The 27,157-nt window shown below is 32.4% G+C and overlaps 1 protein-coding gene across 1 annotated transcript in view; it reads right to left on the minus strand.

The window, feature by feature from the left end:
* COG5 (component of oligomeric golgi complex 5) overlaps nt 1-27,157 on the minus strand; it is a 237,564-nt gene that overhangs the window by 75,133 nt on the left and 135,274 nt on the right. Inside the window, exons 9-11 of the mRNA XM_032484216.1 lie at nt 26,939-27,051; nt 26,614-26,691; nt 8,818-8,899 (exon numbers count right to left, since the gene is read on the minus strand). Coding sequence (XP_032340107.1) covers nt 8,818-8,899; nt 26,614-26,691; nt 26,939-27,051 — 273 coding nt within the window. The remainder of the gene's footprint in view (nt 1-8,817; nt 8,900-26,613; nt 26,692-26,938; nt 27,052-27,157) is intronic.

Genomic DNA, 27,157 nt, shown 5'->3' on the forward strand with positions numbered 1-27,157 from the left:
GATCAAAGCCTAAAACATTAACCTTTGAATGGAAAATATGAGTAAAAAAAACAGGACCCTAAAATTATCCTTTTGTATAAACTCTCTATATATAATTAATTATATTAATAATTAGGATGGAATAGCTGTCTGAAAATATCTGGCTGTGGTTCCTAAGAGGTTACTTAGGTTTTGGGTTTTTTTTTCCAATGCAACTGGGTATGCACTGTATGCTACAACCTTCTCTTTTAGCAGGAATATAAAGTATACACATTCTCCTCCAACCTCTTAAATAGTTAACCTTGAATTCATTTAAGATTTTCCATTTTACTTTGATTTTTAGTAATTTCTTCTTTCATTATTTTATTTTATAATTATATAAAATAATTATATAACTTCAAAATTAAATCTTCACAACAAAGTATGTTCAAAGAAGTCTAGCTTTCATCCATGGCCTCTCCTATTTATTTTTCACACACTCTCTTCTGCACTATCAGTAACCATTTTTTTCTGGATTTTATGGTTTACCCTTCCATTTCTTAAAAAAATAAACAAAAGTGTATATTTACTTATATCACTCCCTTTCTTATCAGCACTATAGACATATTTCTCTACTTATTTTTTTCAAATGAACAATGTAACTTGGAGATTGCTCCATGATAGTATACAAAGATATTCTTCATTTTTTTTTTTTTTTTTTTTTTGCTTTCTCATTCCTCTTTACAGCTGCATGGTATTTTATTCTATGGATGCACCATAGTTTGTTCAACTAATTCTCCAGTGATGAACATTTGGGCTGTTCCAAGTTTTTTCAAATAATAATGCAATGAATCCTTAGTAATGTCTCTTCTTGTTTTTGCTAGTGCGTATATGGAATAGATCCTTAGAAGTAGAACTGCTGAGTAAAAAAAGCAACTGCTTATATAATTTTGTTAGATACTTATATACTTCATTAGATAATTTTGTTGGAAATTCCCCTCCACAAGGTTTGTATGCTAATTAACAATGTGAGCATGACTATTTCCCCACTGGCTTGTCAAGAGGGTGTTACCAAATTTTTTGACTTTTTCTGATTTGATAGATGAGAAATGATGTTTCTGTATACTTTTGTTTTCCATCTCTCTATTTATGGGTGACATTGAGCAACTTTTTCCAAACACTTAAGAGATATCTACACTTTTTTTCTGTAGAGTCGTTGATCTTTTTCTTCTTATTTTAGAAGCTTTTTATGTATCAGGGATACTAATTCATTTTCTTTAATGTAAGTTATATTTTTCTAATTTGTCATTTGTTGTTTTATCTTGCTTGAGGTTTTTTTTTTTTCCGCCATGTAATTTTCTAAATATAAGCAATTTATCAATCTTTCAATCATTGCTTCCGGATATTAAATCAGAGAAGTTTTCCCTATTCCTAGGCTTGCTCACTATGTTTCTTCCTAGCACTTGAATGGTTTCATATTTCAATTTAATTCTTTGATCCACTTCGAATTCACCCTGCTCTGTGAGGTAAAGTGGGGATTTTTCCCTCTGAGCTCTTTTTATCTCAATCTACTGTTCAACTCTGAGCACTTTACTCATTTCCATAACTACTGGCTCACATTTATCCATTCAACACATCTTCATGGAGGATGTAATTAAATATTTTAGTCTCCGATATTTGCTTTCTTCTTTTACCTCAATGAAAACTGCTTCATCGTTTATAACTAATGATATAAAATGCACATTGTAAAAAATCAAATAAATGAAGGCATAAGGGAAAATGTAAAAATTATTTGACATCTTATTATCCTACAATAATCATCCTAATATTTTTGCAACATGCTTTTGTGTCCCTCTTTATTATATATACATATATATATTCATATTTTAAGGTCTGGGTACTCTTTTAGCCATTGACGATACTACAATGATCAATACAGTATTCTGTGTCTTATGGGGAATTACATTCTAGTGGAGGGAGAGATGGGGCCAGACTAAATAAATAAATAAATAGTGTATTAGGAAGTGATAAAAAGCTTTGGAGAAAAATTAAGTAAGGAGGATGAGACACTCTGGGAAAATTGTCAGATTACAACAAAGAAGTATGATGTCATTTCAAAGAATTCAAAATGGTAATGTTTATTTTGCTTATTCCTATTGAGACTTGAAAAAATGTATCATAACCCAAAAGGCTGGTGAACAAACATTATTATCTGGAAACTATAATAGAGAAATAACAGGGATAAAGCTTAGAGATCATCTTGGAAATAACTATCAGCCATAGATAATTAAAGCAGCACATTTCCTATAGAAGCTATTTTCAATATTCACAGTGACAACTTCAGGCCCTTTTCCTTTTAAATAAAGTAACTTCATTGTCAAATCCCTAGATTATTCTTATTATATCTAGTAGAAATTCTTTTTACTAAACATGAACATTTATAATCAGAAAGAACATGTTCTTAACTAGGAAATTTTTCCTTTAGATATTTTCTGCCAAAATATTACTTACTTAGACAATCTGTTACATTGTGTATAATCTTCAACTCTGCAGATGGCTGCATTTCCTTAATACTGCCTGTCTATAATTTTAAGGAATACTACAGTACACTTCAGGGACTGCATGTACTAGATAAATGGACAGTGCTTAACAAAAAACTTACTTTGGAGTTCTCCCAAAGGAAGTTATTACAGTAATAATGTTAGCAGAAGTAACCAACTACTCTGAATGTGAAACATTAATGGGATTTTCTGCTTAAACATATTGTATTTCCTCTCAGTAGCTTCTCTAACTACATGAGCCAGATCAGTACCCTAGGATAAGAACTGAAAAGACATCTTCTGGAATTGGTAATTAAGAGGTAGTTCATTGTTTACTTTAAAGAGAATACTTTCAGTAGAATGGAAGACAGCCAGAGTACACCTAGCTGAGAAATCAACAGTATGAACATGAAGAAAAAAAAAAGTAAACTACTCTTTTGAGAAGTTTGAATAAAAAAGGAGAGATTACATTCTAAGTAAAGAGAAATCCTCCAGTTTTGTTTTAGTTTTTATTAGATTAGAGCAACTTAATTAGGTTTAATGGGGGGGGATCAAAAGAAAAGTGGAAATGCAAAATGAAAAAGAGAGAATGATGTTGCTGAGAGGAAGGGGTAAAAGAAAGCAGGCAGGCAATCACTAGTAAATGGGTGATTTTGAAGAAGAAAAAAGTTATCTTACCCTCTTAGGTCCACAAGGAGGACACTTTTCTTTGGAGAGAAGGTACAGAATACTGAGTTCCTGATGACCCAGGAAATAAGGTTGGTTACTCAAAGTGAGCAGAATTGGAGAAAAGAAAGTATGTGGAGAGTGCCAAAGGTTTGTAATGGTTAAGGAAAACAAGGAAGCAGATGACTAAAGGTAAGTAAATGACAGTACCATTAAACATAGAGACACACCATATAATATTCTGAAATGTATTTTTAATCACTGTTCTTAAAACTTGATGATGGACTTCTGCTTCTGGTAAGATGGAATAACAAGGACCAGAATTACTCTCTTATCTGAAACAACCAAAAAACAAAAACCAGACAAGATACATGAAATAATGGTTTTTAAAACACTTAACATAATACGGTCCTTGAAAGAGGAAACAAATGACGTGAACCATATGAATGCCACCAGTAGTTTCCAGGCTACAGCATGGGAAAGGGGAAGAGATCTCTCTATTCTTACGGTCCCTAAGACCAGGAAGACAGAAGCAACAGAATTCACAGGACAGCATGCCAGAGAGCAGACAGCTGCACAAACAGGGAACTGCAGAGACCTGCAAATGGTTTGGCCTTGAGCATTTGGCAAAATACTAATCAATATAAGTGTGTGAGAAAACTTCCAAAGTTCGGGGGAGAAAAACAAGACAAAGGATTAGGGAGAATAGACCTGTTCCTCTCACAAGACCAGGAAGAGTGCCTGTTCCCAAAAGCCAAACTAAAAAACCTCATAATTCATACAGTAATAACAAGTCTTGCCTCAGCAGTGGGAAATAATTAGCTCTAGACTAAACTGTTCAGGTTTTGCCATTAAATCTAAAAAAGCAAGATTCAAAAGAACCCAACAATTTTTTAGAAACTTGACAGTATTTAAGAATAAGAATATTTACAGGAAGACAGAAATACCTAGTACCAAAGAAGGTAACATACATGTCTGACACTCAATCAAAAATTACTAGACATGCAAAATAGTAGGAAAAATTATCCATGATGAGAAGAAAATCCAATCCAATCAACCAGATCCAGAACTGACACAGAGGAGTAAACTAGAGACAAGGGCATTTCCATTCCAGTCCCACTCTCTACAGTTCCACTCTCTTAACATTTGTGTGATTTGTTGAGATGAAGTTTACCTTATATAATTTTTACTAAAAATGTGCTAAATCAACTAATAATAAACAATATTGGAAGATCTAATGATTAAAGGTTTGAAATTTTCCAAGTATGCTAAGGGTTATATTTTAGGTACATTCCTGTCGTATTGAAAAAAGAAATATTCAAAATACAAATTAAATTTATTCATTAAAGAAAGAAAATAAAATACTGTCTATAACAACTCCAAGATTGTTGTAAAATCTTTAAAGTGATAAAGTACATTTTAATGAATGCTTGAAAACAGAAAAATTACAACAGCCATAAATAACCTTTTATATTTGCTTCCTTTTATTCTAAAAACTGAGGTTTAATGAATTTTGTAATTATGCTTATATGTTTTGTAGGTAAATTATATCTTTGAATTTCCTTACTGTACATTAGTAATGTATTCCATTAAACATAACTTGCTTACAATGTTTGTTTATATCTTTCTACATTTTTGGCAAAATAGCAAGGTGACTGTGGCAGGCAGCTAAAACACTGCTTATAGAGATATTCGTAGCATAACATAGGAAATAAAACTTTAAACCAATAATTGAAACTTTACCTTAGCAAACAAGAAAATGAGCAAATCAAACTCAAAGCAAAGAGAAGAACATAAAAATAAACATACAAGCAGAAATTAATAAAACTGAAAATCAATGAAATCAAATGCTGATTTCTGAGATGAATAAAATTAATAAACCTCTGGTCATAATTAACAGGAAAAAAGAAGAAAGAAGCTAATGACCTCAATGAGATATATGGAACATTCCATCAGATTCTACATACATTCAAAGGGTAATAAGGAAGTCTTATAAGGAACTTTATGCCAATAAATTAGAAAACTTCAAGGAACTGGAAGAGTCCTTCAAAAGACATAAACTACCAACATTCACGCAAGAAGAAATAAATGGAATAACCCTGTATTTGTAAAAAGAAGTTGAATTTGTAGTCAAAACCTCCCCCAAAGAAAATTCCAGACCTAGATGACTTCCATGGTGAATTCTACCAAATATGTAAGGATAGAATAATAACAATTTTATACAAACTGCTTGAGAAAATTGAAGAGGAGGGAATACTTACCAATTCATTCTCTAAGGTTAGCACTATCTTGATAACAAAACTGGAAAAAAGGCATTACAAGGGGAAAAAAACCCCTAGAGATTAATATCTTATACACAGAGAATCAAAAAAACCTTAAATTGTTTTAGCAATTTGAATCCAGGGACATATAAAAAGGATAATACATCATGACTATGTGGGGTTTATCCAAGAATTCAAGGCTAGTTCAACACTGAAAAAACTCAATCAATGTAATTCGTAATATTAACAGACTAAAATAACTAAAATCATTTGATCATCAAAGTGAATGTGGAAAGCACTGGAAAAAAATCAACAATTCACAATAAAAATTCTCAAAAAAGTTGAAGGGAACTTCTTCAATTTGATTAAGGGCATCATTGAAAAACCTACAGTAAAGATCATATTAAGGTTAACTGAATGCTTTCTCTTTAAGATTGTAAACAAAGCAAAAACTACTTCAACTTCACACTGTATTGGAAGTGTTAGCTAGTATAATAAGGCAAGAAAAAAAATGATACAAAGCCAGATTGGAAAAGAAGTAAAACTGTCTATATTTGCAGAGCATACGATTATTGATAAAGAAAATCCTAAGAAATCTCCCAACACTACCAGAACTACTAAGTAATATTAGCAAAGTCAAGGATACAAGGACAGTATATAAAAATCAATTGTATTTCTATATTATAACAATGAACAGTTATAAAGTAAAATTAAAATAATACCCTTTACAATAGCATCAAAATATATGAAACAGTGATAAAGTCAACATTTGCTAGACCTGCACGCTAAAAACTACATAGCATTGATAAGAGAAAATGTAAAAGACCTAGATCAACGGGAAGATAGATCATACTTATGGTTCAGAAGACACAATATTGTTTAGATGTTAATTCAACACAAATAGATCTGTACATTCAGTGCAATCCTAATCAAAATCCCAGGAGAAATTTTTATAGGAAAAATAACCTGATTCTGAAATATATATATGGAAATGCAAGAGGCCTAGAATAACCAAAATTATTATAAATAAATAAATTAGGAGGATTTGTACTTTAGTGACTGAAATCATGATATTTATATAAACACAGACATGCAAAAAAAATGAAACAAAGAGCCAAAAATAGTCTTACACATGTATAACCACATGATTTTCAACAGAAGCACCAGGACAGTCAACAGGCAGAGTATAACTTTCTAGATCTATATACAAAGAAATAAACCCTGAACCTTATCTCACACCATACACAAAAATTAACTCCAAATGAATCTAGTAAAACTTCTAGAATAAAATATAGGAGGAAATATTCATGGTCTTAGGATAGATGAAGACTTCTTAGGTCAAAATAATATAATGCAAATCATAAAAGAAAATTGGTAAACTGGACTTTATCGAAATTATAAACTTTTGTCATTTGGAAGATACTGTTAAAAAAATGAAAAGGCAAATCAGACAGGAATATATTTGCAAAACATACATCTGAGAAAGGACTTTGAATCCAGATATAGAAGATGAGCAATAAGCTAAAAAAATTAAATAAAACTAAAAAGTAACTAATTTTGACAAACACTTAACTAAAGAAGATATACAGATGGGAAATGAACATATGAAAATAAGTCATCACTAGTCTTTAGGCTGGTGGAAGTTAAAACAATGAAAATCCACTAAACACAAGAATGGCTAAAATTAAAATGGCAATATCATGGATTGATAAGAATGTAGAGCAATTGGAATTATCACACATTGTTGATGGGAATACAAAATGGTACATCCATCTTGGGGCACAGTTTAGCTGTTATTTACAGTTAAACATATACTTATTAAATATCAGGAAATTCCACTGACGTATTTTTATCCAAAGGAATGAAGACATATGTCTACAAAAGACTTGTAGGTAAATGACTGCAGTAGCTTAAAAAAAAAACATTGTCTTTTATTATCTTATCTTTTATTTTTTTGGGGGGGTGGTAGTTAGGTTTATTATAATATTGAATTTTAGGGGAGGTATTGGGGATTGAACCCAGGACCTCCTGCATGCTAAGCACGTGCTCTACCAATTAAGCTGACTGCAGTATCTTTATTCATAATAACCCCAAACTCTAACAACCCAGTTATTCTGCAACTGGGGAATGGATAAACAAATCCTATTCTACACAATGCAATCCTAATCAGCAATAAAAAGAAATGGACTACTGATACACGCAACAACACAAATAAATCTTAAAATAACTATGTTGGTATAAAAAAACTCATACTGCTGATTCCAGTTTTATGAAAATCTAGGAAAAGCTAACTTAAACTGACAAAAAGCTAATCATTAGCTGCCAGGGGCCAAGAGGTGGGAAAAGGAGGGAACTCTAGGGGAAGTGATGAAAATGTTCTGTTTCTTAATTCTGATGGTGGTTATAAGCATGTAAACAACTGTCAAAATTCATAGAACTTTCTGTTCAAAATTGGTGAATTGTACTGTATGAAAGTTACGTCTCAAAAAACCTGACCAAAACAGATTAATGTAGAGAGAAGCACAGTATTCTCTGAGTAGTGTGATTTGTAGAAGTAAATTGAGTGAATCAGTCGTAAATAAACCCTCTGCTTAAGGTCTGTCTGGCCAAACATGAATGAAGACCTCCGCTGTGGTCACTGTCTTACTGTATACTTCTATAGAAATAGAAGTATGGAGGTAGGTAGTGTGGTTTATTCAATGTGGGGTTGCCCAGGATTAAATAACGTTTACGTATTCAAGGTAGTAAATGTTTGTGAATAAAAATTTAACTATACACAAACTCTCAAAACCCTTTTTAAAAGCCTAAGTACATTCAATACTCTTATATTCAGTGACTAGACAACAAACACGTATAAGATATTAGCTAGTTTGTATATTTTATTGTTTAGAACCACCCTGTGCCATTATTACATGACAAAAACAAACCAAGAAAAATTTTGTGGGTCATATTTGGCTAAGCAACTTTTAATTCATGATGTGGGTATTTCATCTGTTCACTCACCAAATCTTCATTTTTAACAATAAGGAAAAAGCCATGAAGTCTAAATTTTAGTATCTCCGTTGGGAATTAATATATTCTACAAGCATTAACTAAATTCTTCAACATCAAACACCTCTTACATAGAAAAATAGACAGAGTTCCTCTGACTGAATTATGAAGAACTAACCTTCCTTCTGGAGAATTTTATTTCACATACCAATTATTCTAAAAGTATAAAAAATGATCTTATTGCTTACAGAACTAAATATTCAGGCAACGTAAGAAATGACAATTAACCAGGAGTTTTAAAAAGATATTTTTATAAACCAACAGAGCAAAACTTCTTGACATTAAATTTTAAAGTAACTGAAAAACTTTGAAGTTATTTTGCAAAATAATACTATACTTACAATTTGTTGCTGTATGAAATTGAGAAGAAAGTGCTTGAGTAACTGAGTTCCAAAATGTGTATAGTATTTCAGATTGTCCATCCTATGACCCAAAAAAGGGGATATATTCATTAATTTTTAAAAAAATTATAATGGATAAGATGCAACACTGAAAATGTATTAAAAATTAAGTCAAAATTCCTAAGACATCTAACTATCAAACAATGGAATTATTATTTTTTTTTTAATTTTTATTTTTTTTGGGGGGGTAATTAGGTTTTTCATTCATTCACTCATCCATCCATTCATTCATTTATATTAATGGAGGTACCGGGGATTGGGCCCAGGACCTTGTACATGCTAGGCATGAGGCACACACTCCACCACTGAGCTATACCCTCCCCATCTCAGACAATGGAATTATTAATTAACTGACTCAAATCATGTCTCATCCTTCTCTGCTATTTACTAGCTGTGTGAGCTTGGGCAAGTTGCTTAATCATTCTGTGCCTCCTTTCAATCTGTAAAATGGAATGACAGTACCTACATTGAAGGATTATTATGAGGATTAAAAAAATTTATAAAAGTAAACTCTTGGGATAGTTCTTGACATACAATAAATCCTCAGTGAATGTTAGTTACTATTATTACAACTATTATTATCATCATTGTCCTTTGACATACAAAAGGCAATTTGTGTGACCATAAGAAAATGAAGGACAAGCATGCTCAGACCAAGACTGACCACCAGGGTATAATTCACCAATTACAAAAGAGAACTGCCTGCAGTACTGATACAGTTTTAAGTCATAGGAATTACTGCTAATCAGCTCAGCAGGATATTGTCACTCAACTATGAGTATATATTTTAGAAGTAATTACTAAAAAGAAAAGATCAACATTAGTTCAAGAATCACTTATTAAAACAAGACAAGGTACTTTAACACTGTTAAAACAGAACGATACTTCTAGACATTTTACCGAGTCCTTTAAGGTACTTCTACATGTAAGGTGCACACTATCAAATTGCAGGTAGTCTAAAGTACAAGAAGGCCAATTTCATATGGCTCACCCTAGTAACATAAAAAAAAGTGTATAATGTTCAAATATGACTACTGTCATAAAAAAGAATAATTAGGAAATACATTAATTCTGTTTTAGTTTTGAACTTGCAACAAATGAAATTCTACTTTTCAAGGTTATAAATGAAGAAAACGTCCAATGAAAACTACTGATCTCTCATTTTTGTTCCTATATGCATGACTATGTTCCTTGTTATGTTTCATCTTTTGCTTTGAATTTATACAGGTATCATAAAAAAGGCAAATTAAATAATTTTTCATTTCTTATGCAGTGACTAGGAAAACAGATTCAGATGACCAAGACTGTATGCAATATGTGTATCATACACCTTAAAGTGGATGTTTTTCAACATTTTAAAGAACTATTGTGATCCATCACATTAACAGAATGAAGGAAAAAAAAAACAGATGATCATTTGAACTGATGCACAAAAAAGTATCTAACAAAATTCAACATCTTTTCACGATAAAACCACTCAACAAGCTAGGAACAAGCTAGGTAATTACCTCAACATAATAAAGGCCATATATGAAAAGCCCACAGCTAAAATCATAATGTTAAAAAACTGAAAGCTTCCCTCTAAGATGAAGAAAATTTGATTATATACTTACTTATACATACACACATACATATACTTTAAAAAGAGAACTTGGATTAAACTTGCTTAAGCCTACAGATACCAAATTCTCAGACATGAAAGCAAATTGATTTCAGTATTTGAATTATTACCTAAAGAAGTAGGATTTATGTCAGCAATGTATCATTAAACATTAGGACTTATTAACATAATAGCTCAATGTCTCCAATAAGGAAATCTGCAGGATCATTTAGCTGAGTGAACAAAAGGGAATTAATGTCCTTTAGTTTAGTTAATAAAATACTTAATACCCAGTCCTCATATTTTTATAAATTCATAGAAAACAATGCATAATATGATTCTTGTCTTAAAAGCTATGGTAAAAAACAAAAAATTTAGCATCTTAAACATTCTTAAGTGTACAGTAGTAACTGTATGAGCAACAGATCTCTAGAACTTTTTCACCCTGCAAAACTGAAATTCTGTACCTACTGAACAACAGCTCCCATTTTCTTTCTCCCCTAGACCCTGGCAACTACCTGTCTACTTTCTATTTTTAAGAGTGTGATCCTTTAAATTATAGGAGTTTTAAATGTTACATCTTCACTTAGGGCTTTAATTCATTTTGCATCACACAATATTTGTCTTTTTCTGATTAGATTATTTCATTTAGTACAATATCCTTAAGTTTCATCCATCTCACAGCATGTGACATAACTTCACTTTTTTAAGGCTGAATAATATTACACTGCATGTATGTATATGTGTGTGTCTATCACATTTTCTTTAGCCATTCATCCACTGATGGACACTCGGATTGCTTTTATCTCTTGACTATTATGAATAATGTTGCAATGAACATGGTTAGGTAAATCTCTCTTTGAGATTCTGTTCTCAATTTTTTTTAGATATTTATCTCCAGAAGTGAGATTGCTGGCTCATATGGTAATTCTATTTTTAATTTTTTGAGGAACCTCCATGTTGTTTTTCTTAGCAGCTACACCACTTTACATTCCTATCAACAGTGTACAAAGGTTCCAATTTCTCCACATCCTCACCAACACTTGTTTTCTGTTTGTTTTCCAACAGTCATCCTAATGAGTGCAGGGTGATACCTCATTATGATTCTGATTTGTACTTCTTAGTGATTAGTGGTGTTGATCATCTTTTAATATGCTTGCTGGCCATCTGTACATCTTCTTTAGAGAAATGTCTATTCAAGTCTTTTATACATTTTTTTTTACTGGAGTCATTTGTTGTTACTGCTGCTGTTGAGTTGTAGGAGTTTCTTCTGTATAATGGGCATCAACCCCTTATCAGATATATGGCTTGAAGATATTTTCTCTCATTCTGTAGGCTGCCTTTTCCCTCTGTTGATAGTTTCCTTTGTCTCACAAAAGATTTGAAGTTTGATGTATCTCCACTTGTCTATATTTGCTGTCGTTGCCTGTGATTTTGGAGTCATATCCATGAAATCACTGCTAACTCCAATGCCATGAAGATTTTCCCCTATGTTTTCTACTAGGAGTTTTAAATTTTACATCTTTCACTTAGGGCTTTAATTCATTTTGCATTTGTTTTTGAGTACAGTTTAAGGGTAAGATCCAATTTCTTTCTCCTGCACATGGATATCCAGTTTTTCCATCATCATTTGTTGAAGGGACTAGTAATAGAAAGTTTGTGTGACTCTCGTTACTATATAAACTATAATTTGTCTTATTTTATCTGAAATTAACAGTCACTATTGCGTTCACTTGAGAAATGTCTGCCAATCCATTTATTTTTATTCTTTCCACATTGTTTATGTGACTCTCATAAATAACATGTCTATGTTCACCTAATAGGTTGCTCTTACTTTTATCGTCTTATTTTATGCTTTCTTTGTGTTTCCTTTGTTTTCTGTGTTTGTTCAGCAAATTACTTTTGTTTGCTTTTATCTTCCCTAGAGCCTTTTTCTTGTATATCTTTTGGATTTGTTATTATCTATTCCTGTAACGAGCAATAAATTACTATGAGGCAAATCATCTTTGTAATTCCATAGAATTACTGAAATAGATTTCTAGAAATAATTCTTCAAGGCTTTTTAGAAGTGCCAAAGTAAAAAGAAAACCCTAACCCTTAGACATGACCTTTTGAAAAAAAAAATAGGGTTGCAGATAATCTGGCTACTTCTTCTTAATGACTAGTCACTTAAGAACTTCAGAGTCAAGAAGTATGTGCTTTAAACCTAATCTGAGAACTCAGACAAAGTGTCCATACTCTAGAATGTATGTCAAGAAATAGCTAAGAAATGAACATTTTCTGAATGTCTATTATGTAACAGCATTACTGGATATCTCATTTAAATCTTACAACAACTATGAGAATGTAAGCTCCATGATAGCAGAGGTCCCATTTTGTCTTTTTTATCACTACTGTAATTTCAGGATGGAGAATGTGGTCAGGACATAACAGGCACACAAAAATATTTACTGAAATAATGAATGGAACAATCTATAAGATGGCATTTTTAGTCCCTTTCTAGAGTGAAAACAAAGGTCAAGAGAAAAGGTGATTTTCTTAGAATTAAACAGAAAGTATCAGAGTTGGGATCTGATCTAAGGTCTGTGTGACTGATATATTAAACTGCAGATATCAGGACTTGGCCTCTGGAACTTGACTTAAATCCATGAAGTCTGCTACTTATTGGCTCTATAACCTTGGGTTGGTGCTTCATCTTTCTAATTTGTAAACTATGTAGGCAATAGGGGAAATAATACTTCATAGGATTTAGTTTTTTATGAAGAGTAGGGATAACTTGGGTTAGACCTTAAAGGAAGATCAGAATTCACCATACACAAGGGAAGAAGAAAGGAGCATCCCAGAGTATTCTAGACAGAGATGTGAAAAAGCATTTTCTATCCCCTAAATGTACAATGAGTTTTCAGGAAAGAAGGAAGAGGTGAGAATGAAAAGCAGGACAAGGATCAGATCAAGGAGTGCTTAATTCATCTTACAGACATCAGTGGAATATTTAAGGGTTTTAATGAGAGAATACCATGATAAAGCTTGTAGTAAATCACTCTGGTAATAATGTAGAAGATAAACAGTGTGTGGGGTGGTGGTGAACCTGCACCACAAGATCATTTATGAATTTACAAAAAAAAAAAAAAAAAAAAAAAAAACACAAGTGAAAGGGACTTTACTACAGCCACCACAGTGGAGGAGAAGAATGGGCAGAAGGAGACTGACAGGACTGGATGAGCAAGTCCTATTCGTGAAGAACTAGGAGTACGTATATTTGCATAGGATGAGGAGGATAGAGACTGGTCAACCAAAATGGAATTTTATAAGGAACAGCAGGTGAAGAGAGGAAGATTACTTAGCTCATTTAAATGCATGCTTCTAGATCCTGTGGGGCATCTAAGTGAAGATGATCCAAACCAGTGCATACATACAAATCTCTTGCTTAAGAACAAGATCTAAGCCGGAGAAACAGATTTCAGCGTATTCGGCATTTGCAGGTGATGGAAACAGCTCGAGTGAGGTTTTCCGGAGATTGCATGTGTCATGCGAAGAAAAGAATGTTGAGGATAGGATATTACTTAAAGGTTGGGGAGGAAATAATTTAGAGTGAAGAAAGAGGAGTGGGTGGAGATAGTTACTAAAAAAAAAAAAAAGATTGGTCATAAGTTACACAAGGATTTACTGTCCTATACTTTGGTTCTATACTTTGGCATATGTTTGAAATTTTATGAATAAAACGTTTTAAAAGGAAGAGCAGGTGGGGAAAGAGGAATCAGTGAAGGATTCTGAAGAGATGTAGTATCTGTGAAGGAGGAAAGCAGTATTAGAAGTAGTAGTTATTACCTCAAAGGAGTGAAGTAAAAGGATCTACAGAGTGAGCAGAAGGATTTGGTAGTTGGTTATTTAAATGTCTTTAGCAAGAACTGTTTCAGAGCATCAGAATCCTGATTTCAGTGGTTTGGAACAAAACAAGGAGGTAGAGGCACAAAGTAGCTTCCTAAGACCTGGCCATGAAGGGAAGAAATACTTAGAGGGGGACACAGGGCCAGGGATTTTGTTCTGGTTTTGGTTTTAGACAGCAGACCCTTGAGAGGAAGTAATTGGGAAAGGCTGTAATTGGAGAGAGCAGAGAATGTCCTAGACAAGTATAAGATGAAGAATACAAACCAAAGTAGAGGGTAAGTCTAAGGAAAGAGAAGATACAATCTACCTCTATCTTTGATACAGAAGGGGAAGGTGAGCAAGAGTTCAGATAAAGATCTTGTAACACAGTGAGCTTAATGAGCGGAGGTCAGAGGGAAGTACAGGTAGCTAAGTTAAGGTCGAAAGAGAAGAGGAAGTAAAACATTAAGCAAAGTCTGTGCCAGAGATCTCTGTGGAGAGACCATGTTGTGAATAAGAAAGCTTGCAGACTTGATCAAAGAAACCACATTGATACGAATTTTAAATTAGCTCTTAATCATCTTCTAGATAAAAGCAGAGGGATCCTGCTGGGCAAAAAGAAAGCAAAGAAAAAATTATCTTTACTGGAAAATAGCCTTCAGGGAGAAATATTTTGCAGGGTCTGATAACAAAAGGAAGGAAGGAATAGAAATTTAGTTGGGGCTTAAAGATGAATACCACAGAGCAAAATGAGAAAGCCTATACATCAAAAAGAATCCCACTTAAAATAAAAATGCTGGCTTTTATATGTATATTGTTCAAAAGATGAAGGAACAGTATTTATGGTATAAGCTACTTTTAGTTTTTAAAAAATGGGGACTTAGACTAAAGTGGCAGTTGAAGTGTGAGGTACTCAGACTTCAAATACTTTGTGATGGTAGAAGAGAAAGGATTTGTTAAAATGTATAGAGTTAAACAGAAAAAAGCTATACAAAATGTTAACAGAAGTTACTCTGGATGATAGGATTAAATATGATGCTTCCATTATTGTCGATTTTTTGGAGGCGTAATTAAGATAATCTAATTCTAGAGAGAAGAATGAATTCTTTATGTAAAAAAAATTCAGTACTGAAATATGTGTGGTGAAAATTTAAAGTTCCTCTTTAAACTCAAATCCCTTATCCCACACATATCTCTCGAGATCAGTTAAACCACAGTGTTAAAGGGTTTTAAAACCCTTTCCATATGGCTTACTGTAGTGTTTCTCAAACTTTCTTTTCATTCTTGCCCCTCCAAAGAGAAAACTAACTTAAATAATTATAAACATATATAACACATATTATATAATTATATAAGGTAATTTTACTTAATTTAAATTTAGCTTAGTTTCTCCTAACAAGAGATATTAAACACTAAGGAATAAGATTTTGTACCAGTAGGGTTGAGCTCTGGGGGTAGAGCTATCTAAGATCTTTTGTGCCTAGCCCCTCCCCCACCAAAACAGAACTATTTCTCCCTTTCTGGGGTCAATATTGCCTTTGGTGAGAAGGCATAGTAGACTGGCATTTTAAATATAGTATCAATCAAATCAGATTTATTATGAACCATACACACCTGAAAACTGTTCCTTTGGCTTCCCTCACCTTATTCTCTTTGGTTTCATTCCCCTCTTGAGACACAACTTGTGGAGTTCTCTGTTACAATGTTTTCCTAAATTCACTGTATGTAAAGATTTTTAAATACACACAATAATATATGCTTACTTACTTGTTTAAAATTATATACAAATATTACTATATTAACCAAATATGTAAAATATAAAACGTACCAAAATAGTTTAAAGGATAAAACTTGTAAAAAGAATAGGTAGAAATTATTTTTTTTTTATATAGTCAAATTTATTAGTTTTTTATTTCATGGTAGCATTTTCTGGGTTTTTGAAAAGAAATTCTTTCCTACAGTAGGGTCAAAAACATACTAACCTATATTTCCTGAATACTTAAGTTTGTCTTGTTCATCCTTGTAGCTCCAGCTGTTCCCAGATGGTCTGGGATACAGTTGGCATTCAGTAAATATTAGTGGGTAAATGAAAGAAATTAACACATTCTAGCCTTGCTTTTGACAAAGAATAGGTAGAAATTATAACTACCTTTTGCATGCCAAAAGGTATGCACACTTTGGAAAACAAGATTCTACATGAATACCTGATGCAGAACTTATTTCTCCTCTTAAATGTGCTTCTCAGTTCATGCTCTCAAGTAAAGTTACTCTACTCTACCAGAATCCTCATCAGACCTGAACCCTTGGTATCTTCCTTGATACCATCTTTTCCATCTCACCACTTCTAATCTATCACTGCTATCTGTCAGTTTTATATCGGGAATAACTCTCAAATCAGTTCACTTCTCTCCATTTTCATTGGCATCAACGTAAATTGTCAATATAGGCTGAGTTGTGTCCCCACAAAATTGATATGTTGAAGGCCTCACCCCCATACTTGAAAATGTGACCATATTTGGAGACAGCGTCTTTAAAGTAATTAAATTAAAATGGGGTCATCAGAGTGGGCTCTAATTCAGTAATGACTGGTGTCCTTATAAAAAGAGGAAATCTGAAACACAGCCACATACAGGAGGACAATGACGTGAAAACACGGAGAAGGCAGCTCTACGGACATGTGTACACAGGTGTTTGTATGGATGTATTCCTTCGTTTCTCTTGGATTAATAACTAGGGTGATACTGCTCAGTCACATAATACATATATTTTTATCTTCTTAAGAAACTGCCAAAGTGTTTTCCAAGGTGGCTGTACAATTTCACATTTCCCATCAGCAATATATGTGAGTTCCAGTTGCCCCATATCCTCACCAGCACTTAGTTTGGTCAGGTCTTTTAAATTTTAGATAGGTGTTTAATTGACATCTATCTCTAATGTGTCTATTCAAGTCTTTTGTCTACTTTTTTAAGCTGGGTTTTTGATTTCTTACTGAATTCTGAGAGTTCTTTAGACGTAAGTCCTTTATTAGATATATAATTTGCAAATATTTTCTCCCAGTTAATGCCTTATCTTGTTTTCTCTTAATGGGGTATTTTGTAGAGCAGAAATTCTTAATTATAAGTCAGTCCAAATATCATTCTTTCCATTTATGGATAAAACTTTTGCTGTTGAATCTAAGAAATCTTTATCCCTAAGTCATAATGTTTTATATATTCTATTTTCTTCTGTAAGTTTAAGACTTTTAGGTTTTATATCTGAATATCCAAATGTTTCACCACTATTTGTTACAAAGACTATTGTGTCACCATAGAATTGCCTTTGCAATTGTTTTTGAAAATCAGTTTTCCATATGAATGTGAGTGTATTGTTGGACTCTATTCTGCATCAATGATCTACACCCTAACTTTATGCCAATTCCACATTTTCTTGAATATGGTAGTATCATAATAAGCCTTGAAATCAGGTATTGTTAACCCTCCAATTTTGCTTTTGTTTTTCAGAGTTTGTAGTAGATATCCCAAACCTTTGTATTTATATTTGAATTTTAGAATCAGTTGGTCAATTTCTCTAATACACCGGTTGGGACTATAGATCAATTTGGGAAGAATGGATATCTTAACAACAATAAATCTATCAACCCAGAGATAAGATCTCTCTCCATTTATTTAGGTCTTCTTTAATTTCTCTCAGCAATATTTTCAGTGTACAGATGCTCATCTTTTATACATTTACTCCTAAGACTTCATATTCTTTGATGTTACTGTATATGGAATTAATAAATTTCAATTCTTGATAGTATATTGTTAATATATAGAAGTATAACTGATTTTTATATATTGACCTTCTGTTCTGTAACCTTGCAAAACATCACATATTAGTTCTAATAGGCTTTTTTTGGGTAGATTCCTTCAAAGTTCTAACATGGATAATCAGGTCTTGTGTAAATAAAGACCATTTACTTTTTCATTTCCAAACTGGAAGTGTTTTATTTCTTTTTCTTGCTAATTGCACTAGCTCAGAAAATGCTGAATAGAAGTATTAAGAGCAGAAAAAAATATTTTCTCTCCCTAATTTTAAGGAAGAAGCATTCAGTATTCACCTTTATGCATGATTTTTATGCCTTTTATCAAGTTCCCTTCTATTCCTAGTTTGCTGAGAGTTCTTTTCAGGAATGGATGTTAGATTCTGTCAAATATTTTTTCTGCATGCATTGAGATGATCACACAGTTTTTCTTTTTTAGTTTGCTGGCTTTCCTTTTCCCATTAGCCTTATAATAAAGCCTCATTCAATCCCCCATAATTTTTAGCCTTTCTTTTTTCCCATATTCTTGTCCTTATGCTGCAGCCTGGATAATTTCATCAATTCTAACTGCCAGACTGGTAATTCATTTTTTTGGTTTTATGTAGACTCTGTTTAATCTATCTGCTGAATTTTTTACCTCACTGATTTTGTTTTTAATTTCTAACTGTTCTATTTGATTCTTTTTTAGTCCTACCTAGTCATTTTTTACCAGTCATTTGATTCTCATTTTTATTCCATTCTTTATTTCTAAATTATATACAGATATTCTAGATTCCTTATCAGTTCATTCTAACACCTGAAATCCATAGCATCCTTGAGAAGTTCTTTAAGAGTCTAAAGTCTGTTTTGCATTATCTTTATTTTTCCTGCTGACTCTCAATCATAGCTTCTAGGTTATTTATAGGACTGGCGATTTTTAACTGTGAGCTCATAGTTGGCTGACCTTAATATGTGGAGAATTCTCATAGCTAAAACTAGAAATGTTTTACTTTACAGAGGATCTGCGTTTGTTTCTTGTGGGAGGAGGTACTGTTACTAACCAAGCACCATGACAGCTGAAGTCACAGGTCTCAGCTTAATGCAAAACTATCTGGTTCATTCCTCCATCTTGCCATAGCCCCAGAGCCTTAGTGAACTGATCCCATCATTCTGAATGACATTTGACCCCAGGGCAACTCCAGCTTTTACAATTACTTATAACTCACAAACCTCCACTACAGTTTCAACTACTTTACGTGCTTATGTATACCTATATATGTACATGCCCCTAAGAGAGTCTCTGACATTTTTCAGGGCAAACAGTGCATTTAAAATTATGCTTTTCTAATACAGGCACCCCAATGTTCATAGCAGCACTATTTATAACAGCCAAGACATGAAAGCAACCTAAATGTCCACTGACAGATGAATGGATAAAGATGCGGTAGATAGACATAGATAGATAGATAGACAGACAGACAGGCAGGCAGGCAGATACACACACACAATGGAACACTACTCAGCCATAAAAAAAGAATGAAATAAGGCCACTTGCAGCCACATGGATGGACCTAGCAATTATTATACTAAGTGAAATAAGTCAGAGGAAGGCAAATATCATATAATATTACTTATATGTGGACTCTAAAATATACAAATGAACTTATTTACAAAATAGAAACAGACTCACAGGCATAGAAAATAAACTTAATGGTTACCAAACAGGAAAGTGAGGAGGGAGGGATAAATTAGGAGTTTGGGATTAACAGATACTAGCTAATATATATAAAACAGATAAACAGCAGGGTCTACTGTATAGCACAGGGAACTATATTCAGTATCTTATAAATGACCATAATGGAAAAGAAAAAAAAAAAAAGAAAAAGAAAAGGTTTTATTTTTAAAAGTATGCTTTTTAAATTTATCTACAATTTGTATTTACTGTAGAGAGGGACCTTAAAAATATCTGGCCCCCATACTAGTAAAAGCACAAACCTCCTAAGCTTTATAGGTTAAAAGTATTTATTGATAATATCTGACTTAGAAATTTAACTGGCTTATTGCTACTTGATTTTTTTAACAGGTTAAACATTTTTCTCATAATATTAAAAAATTTCACATTTGGGTGTCCTAAATTTTTTTCTGAGTCTTTTTATGCTGTTACCAAATCATTTGATATGTCTAAAAGTGCAAAATAAAGCACACTCTTTTTCATGGTTACAATTCTTGTTCATACTATAGCTGCTCAAAATACTGAACACATTCCAAACATAGCCTAATACATCCTACACACATGATTACCAGATTCTGTTCCATGATAAAAATTGCTGGCTCAGAAAATGAAAGTATCATATCTACACTCCCACATATAGCTAAACTGGCTTAATTCTGCAGATGAGAACCTACAATCTGTTTTCCACTGTGTGGATCCTGAAAAAATTTGTCAATAATTTGCTACACTCACTTTCACTGGAAGTATTATCAATACAGTATTGATAATTACACAGTGATACTAGAATTCTTAGCTGGTTTTAAAAGATACCAAAATTGAATTTTTGATGTCTAAGAAACAGCCTAAAACTCTAATTTAAAATGAAATGATTTATGACTCAAAGAAGCCTTAGAAAATACAATATAGAAAGAGGAAAAAAGTATATCCCACATTTGAATGCCATAAATAATTAATATGATTGACTGATATAACTGTGTCTTTAAACTATAGTAGAAAGTGAAAAAAATATGCTAATGTTACAAGTTGTTAGCCAAACATTTATTAAATTAAGCAGAAGCAGAATTAGTTATCTTAATTAAAGAAAAGCTTTCAAAAGGCTCAACACTAAAACTATATTCCTAAGATGTGTCATACCTGATATAATCGGTTCACTTTTACTTTATTCAATCCATTTATCCCCTCTTTACACTCTGATGTATTCTTTGTAACATGATGAACATCTAATGCAAAACCTTCTGAATTAATAAAGCAGAACAGAAACCACCATCATGTAGGATTTTTTTTCTCCTCTTGAACATTCCTAAGAATAGACTCTGAATACTAATACGTACAGTTCTCTATCATCTGGAATCAGATATCTTAACAAACAGCAAGGCAGATTTGGCAATATTAACTTCAAAACTACACATTTTTAAAGTAAATCCTTTTTTTTTTTTTGCCTAAAAAATAATATAAATAATTTAACAATTCTCACAAGACCTCAGAAAACACAATGAAGGAAAATCATCATTCTCATTGTTTTATGGCTACAAAATTACCCAAAGTTAGATCATAAACCCATGATTCTTTAGTAAGGTGAGACATACAATCATGACACATACATAATAAATCCTTGATACTGCCTTATTTAAGGATGAATTATTTCTTAAATTAAATTTCTGGTACTAAGATTTCCAAATCTGTAAATTTCTGTACATGCATGTCATGTTATTAGAACTGTTAAAAAACCTGAATTTCTCCTATGGTAGGCTCTTAATTACCTTGCACATGGTAATTCTATGACTCTTAAAAGTTTCAAAGTTAAAAAATAAAGACTGAAATTATAATTATGATAGCAAATTACTGAGCCAATCTCTGAATTAAGTCTACATTACTTAATTTTCCCTCAGAATATCTCAATTCTTTAGGTAGTATTACTACCCCATTTGCTATCTGGTGTTCTGAAAGATTACAGGAGCTACCCAAGGCTGCATAATCAGTGAAGGAAATCTTAGCTCTAGTACTAAGGCCCAACGACTCAGTTCTTAATCACTGTACTACCCTAGGTGTTCAGAAAGACCTTTAAAGTATTTGGCTTTCCAAATGCTAAAAAGCTATAGTTAATCATTTAAAAATTACTTTTCAATGTTTGAAGATATTTTAAGTACCTGGATGAGTAAACAGATAAATATTGAACAATGAGCATGCAAGGCAGTTCATTTTCCTACAGAAGAAGTCTTAGAAACTTTACTAATCAAGTTTTCCCCATAGACATAATTTTTTAAAAAAAATCCATAGGGAAATACAAACTAAATCAATGAGATACCACTGCACACCTATTAGAAGAGCTAAAATCCCAAACATTGACAATATCAAATGCTGGCAAGGATGTGGAGCAAAAGAAATTCTGTCTTTGCTAGTGGGAATGCAAATGATACAGCCACTTTGGAAGACAGCTTGCCAGTTTCTTACAAAGTTAAATATATCCTAACCCTAAGATACAGCAATCGTACTCCTCAGCATTTATTCAAATGAGCTGAAAATTTATATCCACACAAAAACCTGCACACAAATGTTTATAGCAGTTTTATTCATAACTGCCAAAAAATGGAAGCAACAAGACACCCTTCAATAGGTGAATGGGTAAACAAACTAAGTACATCCATATAATGAAATGTTATTCAGTGATAAAAAGAAATGAGCAACCAAGCAATGAAAAAAATCATGAAGAAACCTAAAATGCATATTACTAAGCAAAAGAATTCAATACAAAAAGGCAATCTACTGTGTGATTCCGATTATATGATATTCTTAAAAAGACAAAACTATAAAGACAGTACAAAGATCAGTGGTTGCCAGGGGTTAAGAGGATACGTGGGGGAAGGACGAACAGGTAGAGTACAGAGGATTATTAAGGAAGTAATACTACTGAACGTCTCTTGTATGGTATTACAATGGTGGATGTGGGAAATAAGCATTTGCATAATGCATCATGCATTATGCATCTTGCATTGGTGTGGTGCATTTGTTACAATTCATGAACCATGACTGATACATTATTAATAAACTAAAGTCCACAGATTACATTAGGATTCGCTCACTGTGCTATGCAGTTATAAGTTCTGCATACTGTGTAACAGATGTTATGATAACCTAATAAGTAACAGATATATTTTCTGCTCAATTATTTTGTAAACCTAAAGCTGCTCAAAAAAATAAAAGCCATCAATTTTTTAAAAAATCTACAGGTACTGGACTACAACAAAGAGACAATAATTACAAGAAAATATTTAACAAAGCAAAATGCAAAATAAAATCTTTGGGGTAGAAAAGAAGCAAGCTGGCAAGAAGTCAAATGTGGAAATTCTATCACATTTTAAAGTGAATTACAGAAGTGTTAGAATCAACTGGTTTAAAAACAAAGAAACCTGGAAAATGAATTCTTAATTTTCTTACTTGATATGAAACTGATAGTGTAACTTTGTTTATATTCCATATTATAAACCAAAGAGAAAATATCTATTAATTTAGCTTTCAGTGAATTTTAAAATATTAACTACTACTTATAAAAATTTAATACATAAATATAAAAAATATGTTCTGGTAGATTGCAATCTAAAAACAAGTATTTGCTAGAAATTATCTTCCTAGGAAAACAGCACTAATTTCTAAAAAGATATTGTAGAAAGTATATGGCATAAATTCTAAATTGTTTCAACTTGAATTATTTACAGTGTTTTGATTTTTTTTTAGAAATATACTTGGGGGTTTAAAAGGGTAAGCCCCTAAATTAGAAAGAAATTTCAATACCAGGATATAATCCTTCTTAAAAATCTTAACAGCTGCAAAAAACCTAGTAGTGTAAGAACATTGTTTTTATAAACTTTTCCTCAAAAACAGATTACACAAAGACTCAGCGATCTTGGTTCAGATATTGCTCTTCACTGACCCAAGACACCAGATGCATACCACCATCTCCTGAATTTTTGAAATTTCTGAAGATTTTCAGGATCATTATTTAGGGTCTCAAATTATTCTGAAAATCCTACACTCTTTACAAAGCCATTGACAATTATTTTAACTAAATAATATTCTTACACTATAGTTACATAATTAGCAAAAATACTTGTTTATAGCCTTACAATAAAGGAAAGGACTACTTAAAGAAATTATAGTAAACAAAGTAAAATTGAGGTGCTACTTTGCAATTTATGACAGATATTTTCCTTAGGGTATTTTTACTTTTCTCTTGCCTTGGAATACCCAAATATGTAGGGTCAAAAACCTTCCACAAAAGACTGATCTTTCTGAACACAGGTGATACACTGAATTCCAAGAGGGACTACATTTTTATTCATAAATATTACCTTAAAAGAACAAATGTCAACTAAACTATAAATTTACATTAACATTTATAATAAAAGTAAATATGTATGTGTATACTGTATATAACTATATTCTTAAAAATCTTAACAGCGTTTGAAAAGCAATTGTTAGGGCTTTTTTTAATTAAATAAGAAATTTTATAAGTAAGTGAAAAGGACAAATGAAGTGAAAGCATATATCCCTATTCCTAATAATTCTTTTTAATCAGTAATAGTTTACATGCATTTAAAACCTGGCCAACGTAAGTTGCCAATGTTCATTCACTATAATAACTGACTGTTGACAAGAAGTAATATGAGTTTTTATGTAAAACTTTGCCCAATGCAGTAATATCACAAATGTAACTATCCTTAAATTTTTTTTAAATTTTAACCTTTCCGTTAGACTCTCTTGAATATAATGGTTTCATTATTATTTTTCTTATGTTGCTAACAGAATATTAAGTAAACTATTGAAAAGGAATAAAAATATATACAAAGGATTAGATAGTAAAAGACTGCAATCAAATCACTACACATAAAGACTAAATTAATTAACCTAGGTAGAAAAATGACCATAGCCAGAAAAATAAATGAATGGTATCACTGCATGGGCGGTTGCTTGCCTGTAAAAATGAAGACCTGGCATTAGTTATCCCAGGCTGAAGGTGAGCTTCCAGGGAAGACAACGTTCCACGTGTGCTGTCACAACTTACTGGGGTAAGAATTAAGAGTGTCCTGCCTAACTCCAGTGGAAGAGGACTCTTGGAAGCTTGCACCTGGTTTCCTCTGGGTTTCACGCTATGCACTTTCTCCCTTCGCTTATTTTTCTTCATTTCGTTTCTTTTCTTCTAGCTTTACTGAGATATAATTGACATACAGTACTATATAAGTTTAAGGTGTACAGCATAGTGATTTGAAGTAATTCTCACAGTAAGTGATTCTTATAATTATCATGAAGTGATTCTCACAATAAGTTTAGTGAACATCCAACATCTCATTCAGATACAAAATTAAAGAAATAGAAAAAAATATTCTTTGTTATGAGATTTCTTAGGATTTGCTACTTTGATAATAACGTACAGCAGTGTTAATTATATTCATCATGCTTCACATTACATGCCTAGTACTTATTTATCTTGTAACTGGAAGTTTGTATCTTCTGACCGCCTTCATCTAATTCCCCCCAACTTCACCCCCCACCTCTGGCAACCACAAATCTGATCTCTTTTTCAGCTTGTCTATTTGTTTTTGACGTATAGTTGACCTACAACGTTATGTTAGTTCCTGTTACACAACATAGGTGATTTAGTATTTCTATACATTTCAAAACAATCACCATAATAAATCAAGCTACGATATGTCATCATACAAAGATATTATATAGTTGTTGACTATATTCTTCACACTGTACATTTCATACCAATGACTCATTGATTTTGCAACTAGAAGCTTGTACCTCTTAATCTCCCTCATCTACTTCTCTCCTCTCTTCACTATCCATCCTCTCTGGTGAATATCTGTTTGTTCTCTGTGTTTATACCTTAATTTCTATTTTACCCCATTTCTTCATTCGTTTTTTAGATTTTGCATATAAGTGAAGTTATACAGTATTTGTCTTTCTCTGTCTGACTTGCTTCATACACTTTGACTACAATATATCACAGTCATGAGCATGACTGAGTGCTGTGCATACTCCTACCAAATCATCAAAATTAGGGGTGACTGTAGAGATCCTCAACACAGGAAATATTTAAATTTTTGAACTACAAAGAAAACAATCCACAGCATGATGCTTGAAACAGAGAATTTTTTTCTTTGGAGTACTAGGTGTTAAGATTTAATGATGAAAATAGTAATTAGTCTTTCTATTCATCATTATCAAAAACATATCAAAAAGAATGAATAAAATGTAGAGTCAGAGATTTCTTTGCGTGGAAGGAATTCTTGTGGTCCATGAGGCCAGGATATTGGTAGATGACAGAAGAGAGACTTTAAAATATGAAAAATTAATTCAGTAATGTACTTTATATGAAAATGAACAACTGAATGGACCCTACCATCTTCAGAGAAGACTTTATAAGACATTTTAATAACCACAATTAAGTTGTTTATATACCAAAAATTTTCATCTTATTACGTAGCAGGACTTCAAAAAACTTTCACAATAAATCATCTGTATGACAGGAAATGGGAAATTACTATATGCATTTCAGAAATTAGACTATAAATAGTATTACTGCTAGCATCTATTCAATAAACAAACATGCATAGAAAATTTGTCATTGTCAAGAAATAAACTTCCCTTCAGCCAAATACTGACATATAGCCTCTCTGGAACACAAATAATGCTGGCTCATTATCTTCCTGCATTCTTCAATAAAGATATAAAAATATTTTCATTTAAACATACCTTAACTATTTCTTCAATGAAACAAATGTGAGAAACAGGATCTCTCTTCTTGGCTAATATTTTTTGTAAATGATGTACCTATAAGGGGGGAAAGAGAGGGCGAATGCACATAACTGAGTATTTTGAAGTGAAACAAGTGTAAAGCGTAAGCATTAGAAACAGTGAGGGAAGGAGGGAAGGCAAAAGGCATTGTGCTTGAGCCTTCACATACACTATAATCAGCTTATGCTGGAAGATTTTAAGAAACCTGTCCAAGGTCACACAACCTAGAATAACCAGGAATTAACTCACAATTAATATTCTTTTCACTCTCTAAAATATTTACCTGTCCACACACAGTATAGATATTATCCACAAGTTTTTCCAAATTGGTCCAGAGGGATGCACGAAACGCTGCAGTGTTTCCTGGGGTTGGCATGGTAGATCGTCCAGGTCCCCCTGTTTATGAGTGACAAAAAATAGGAAAAATACAAATTTTCAAATATAACAAAATGTATGTTATGAAACACATACATAGGCTAAAAAATGAGAAATTTCTTTTTGA

This window comes from Camelus ferus, chromosome 7, assembly GCF_009834535.1.
Source record: "Camelus ferus isolate YT-003-E chromosome 7, BCGSAC_Cfer_1.0, whole genome shotgun sequence".
In the NCBI taxonomy this organism is placed as follows: Eukaryota; Metazoa; Chordata; class Mammalia; order Artiodactyla; family Camelidae; genus Camelus; species Camelus ferus.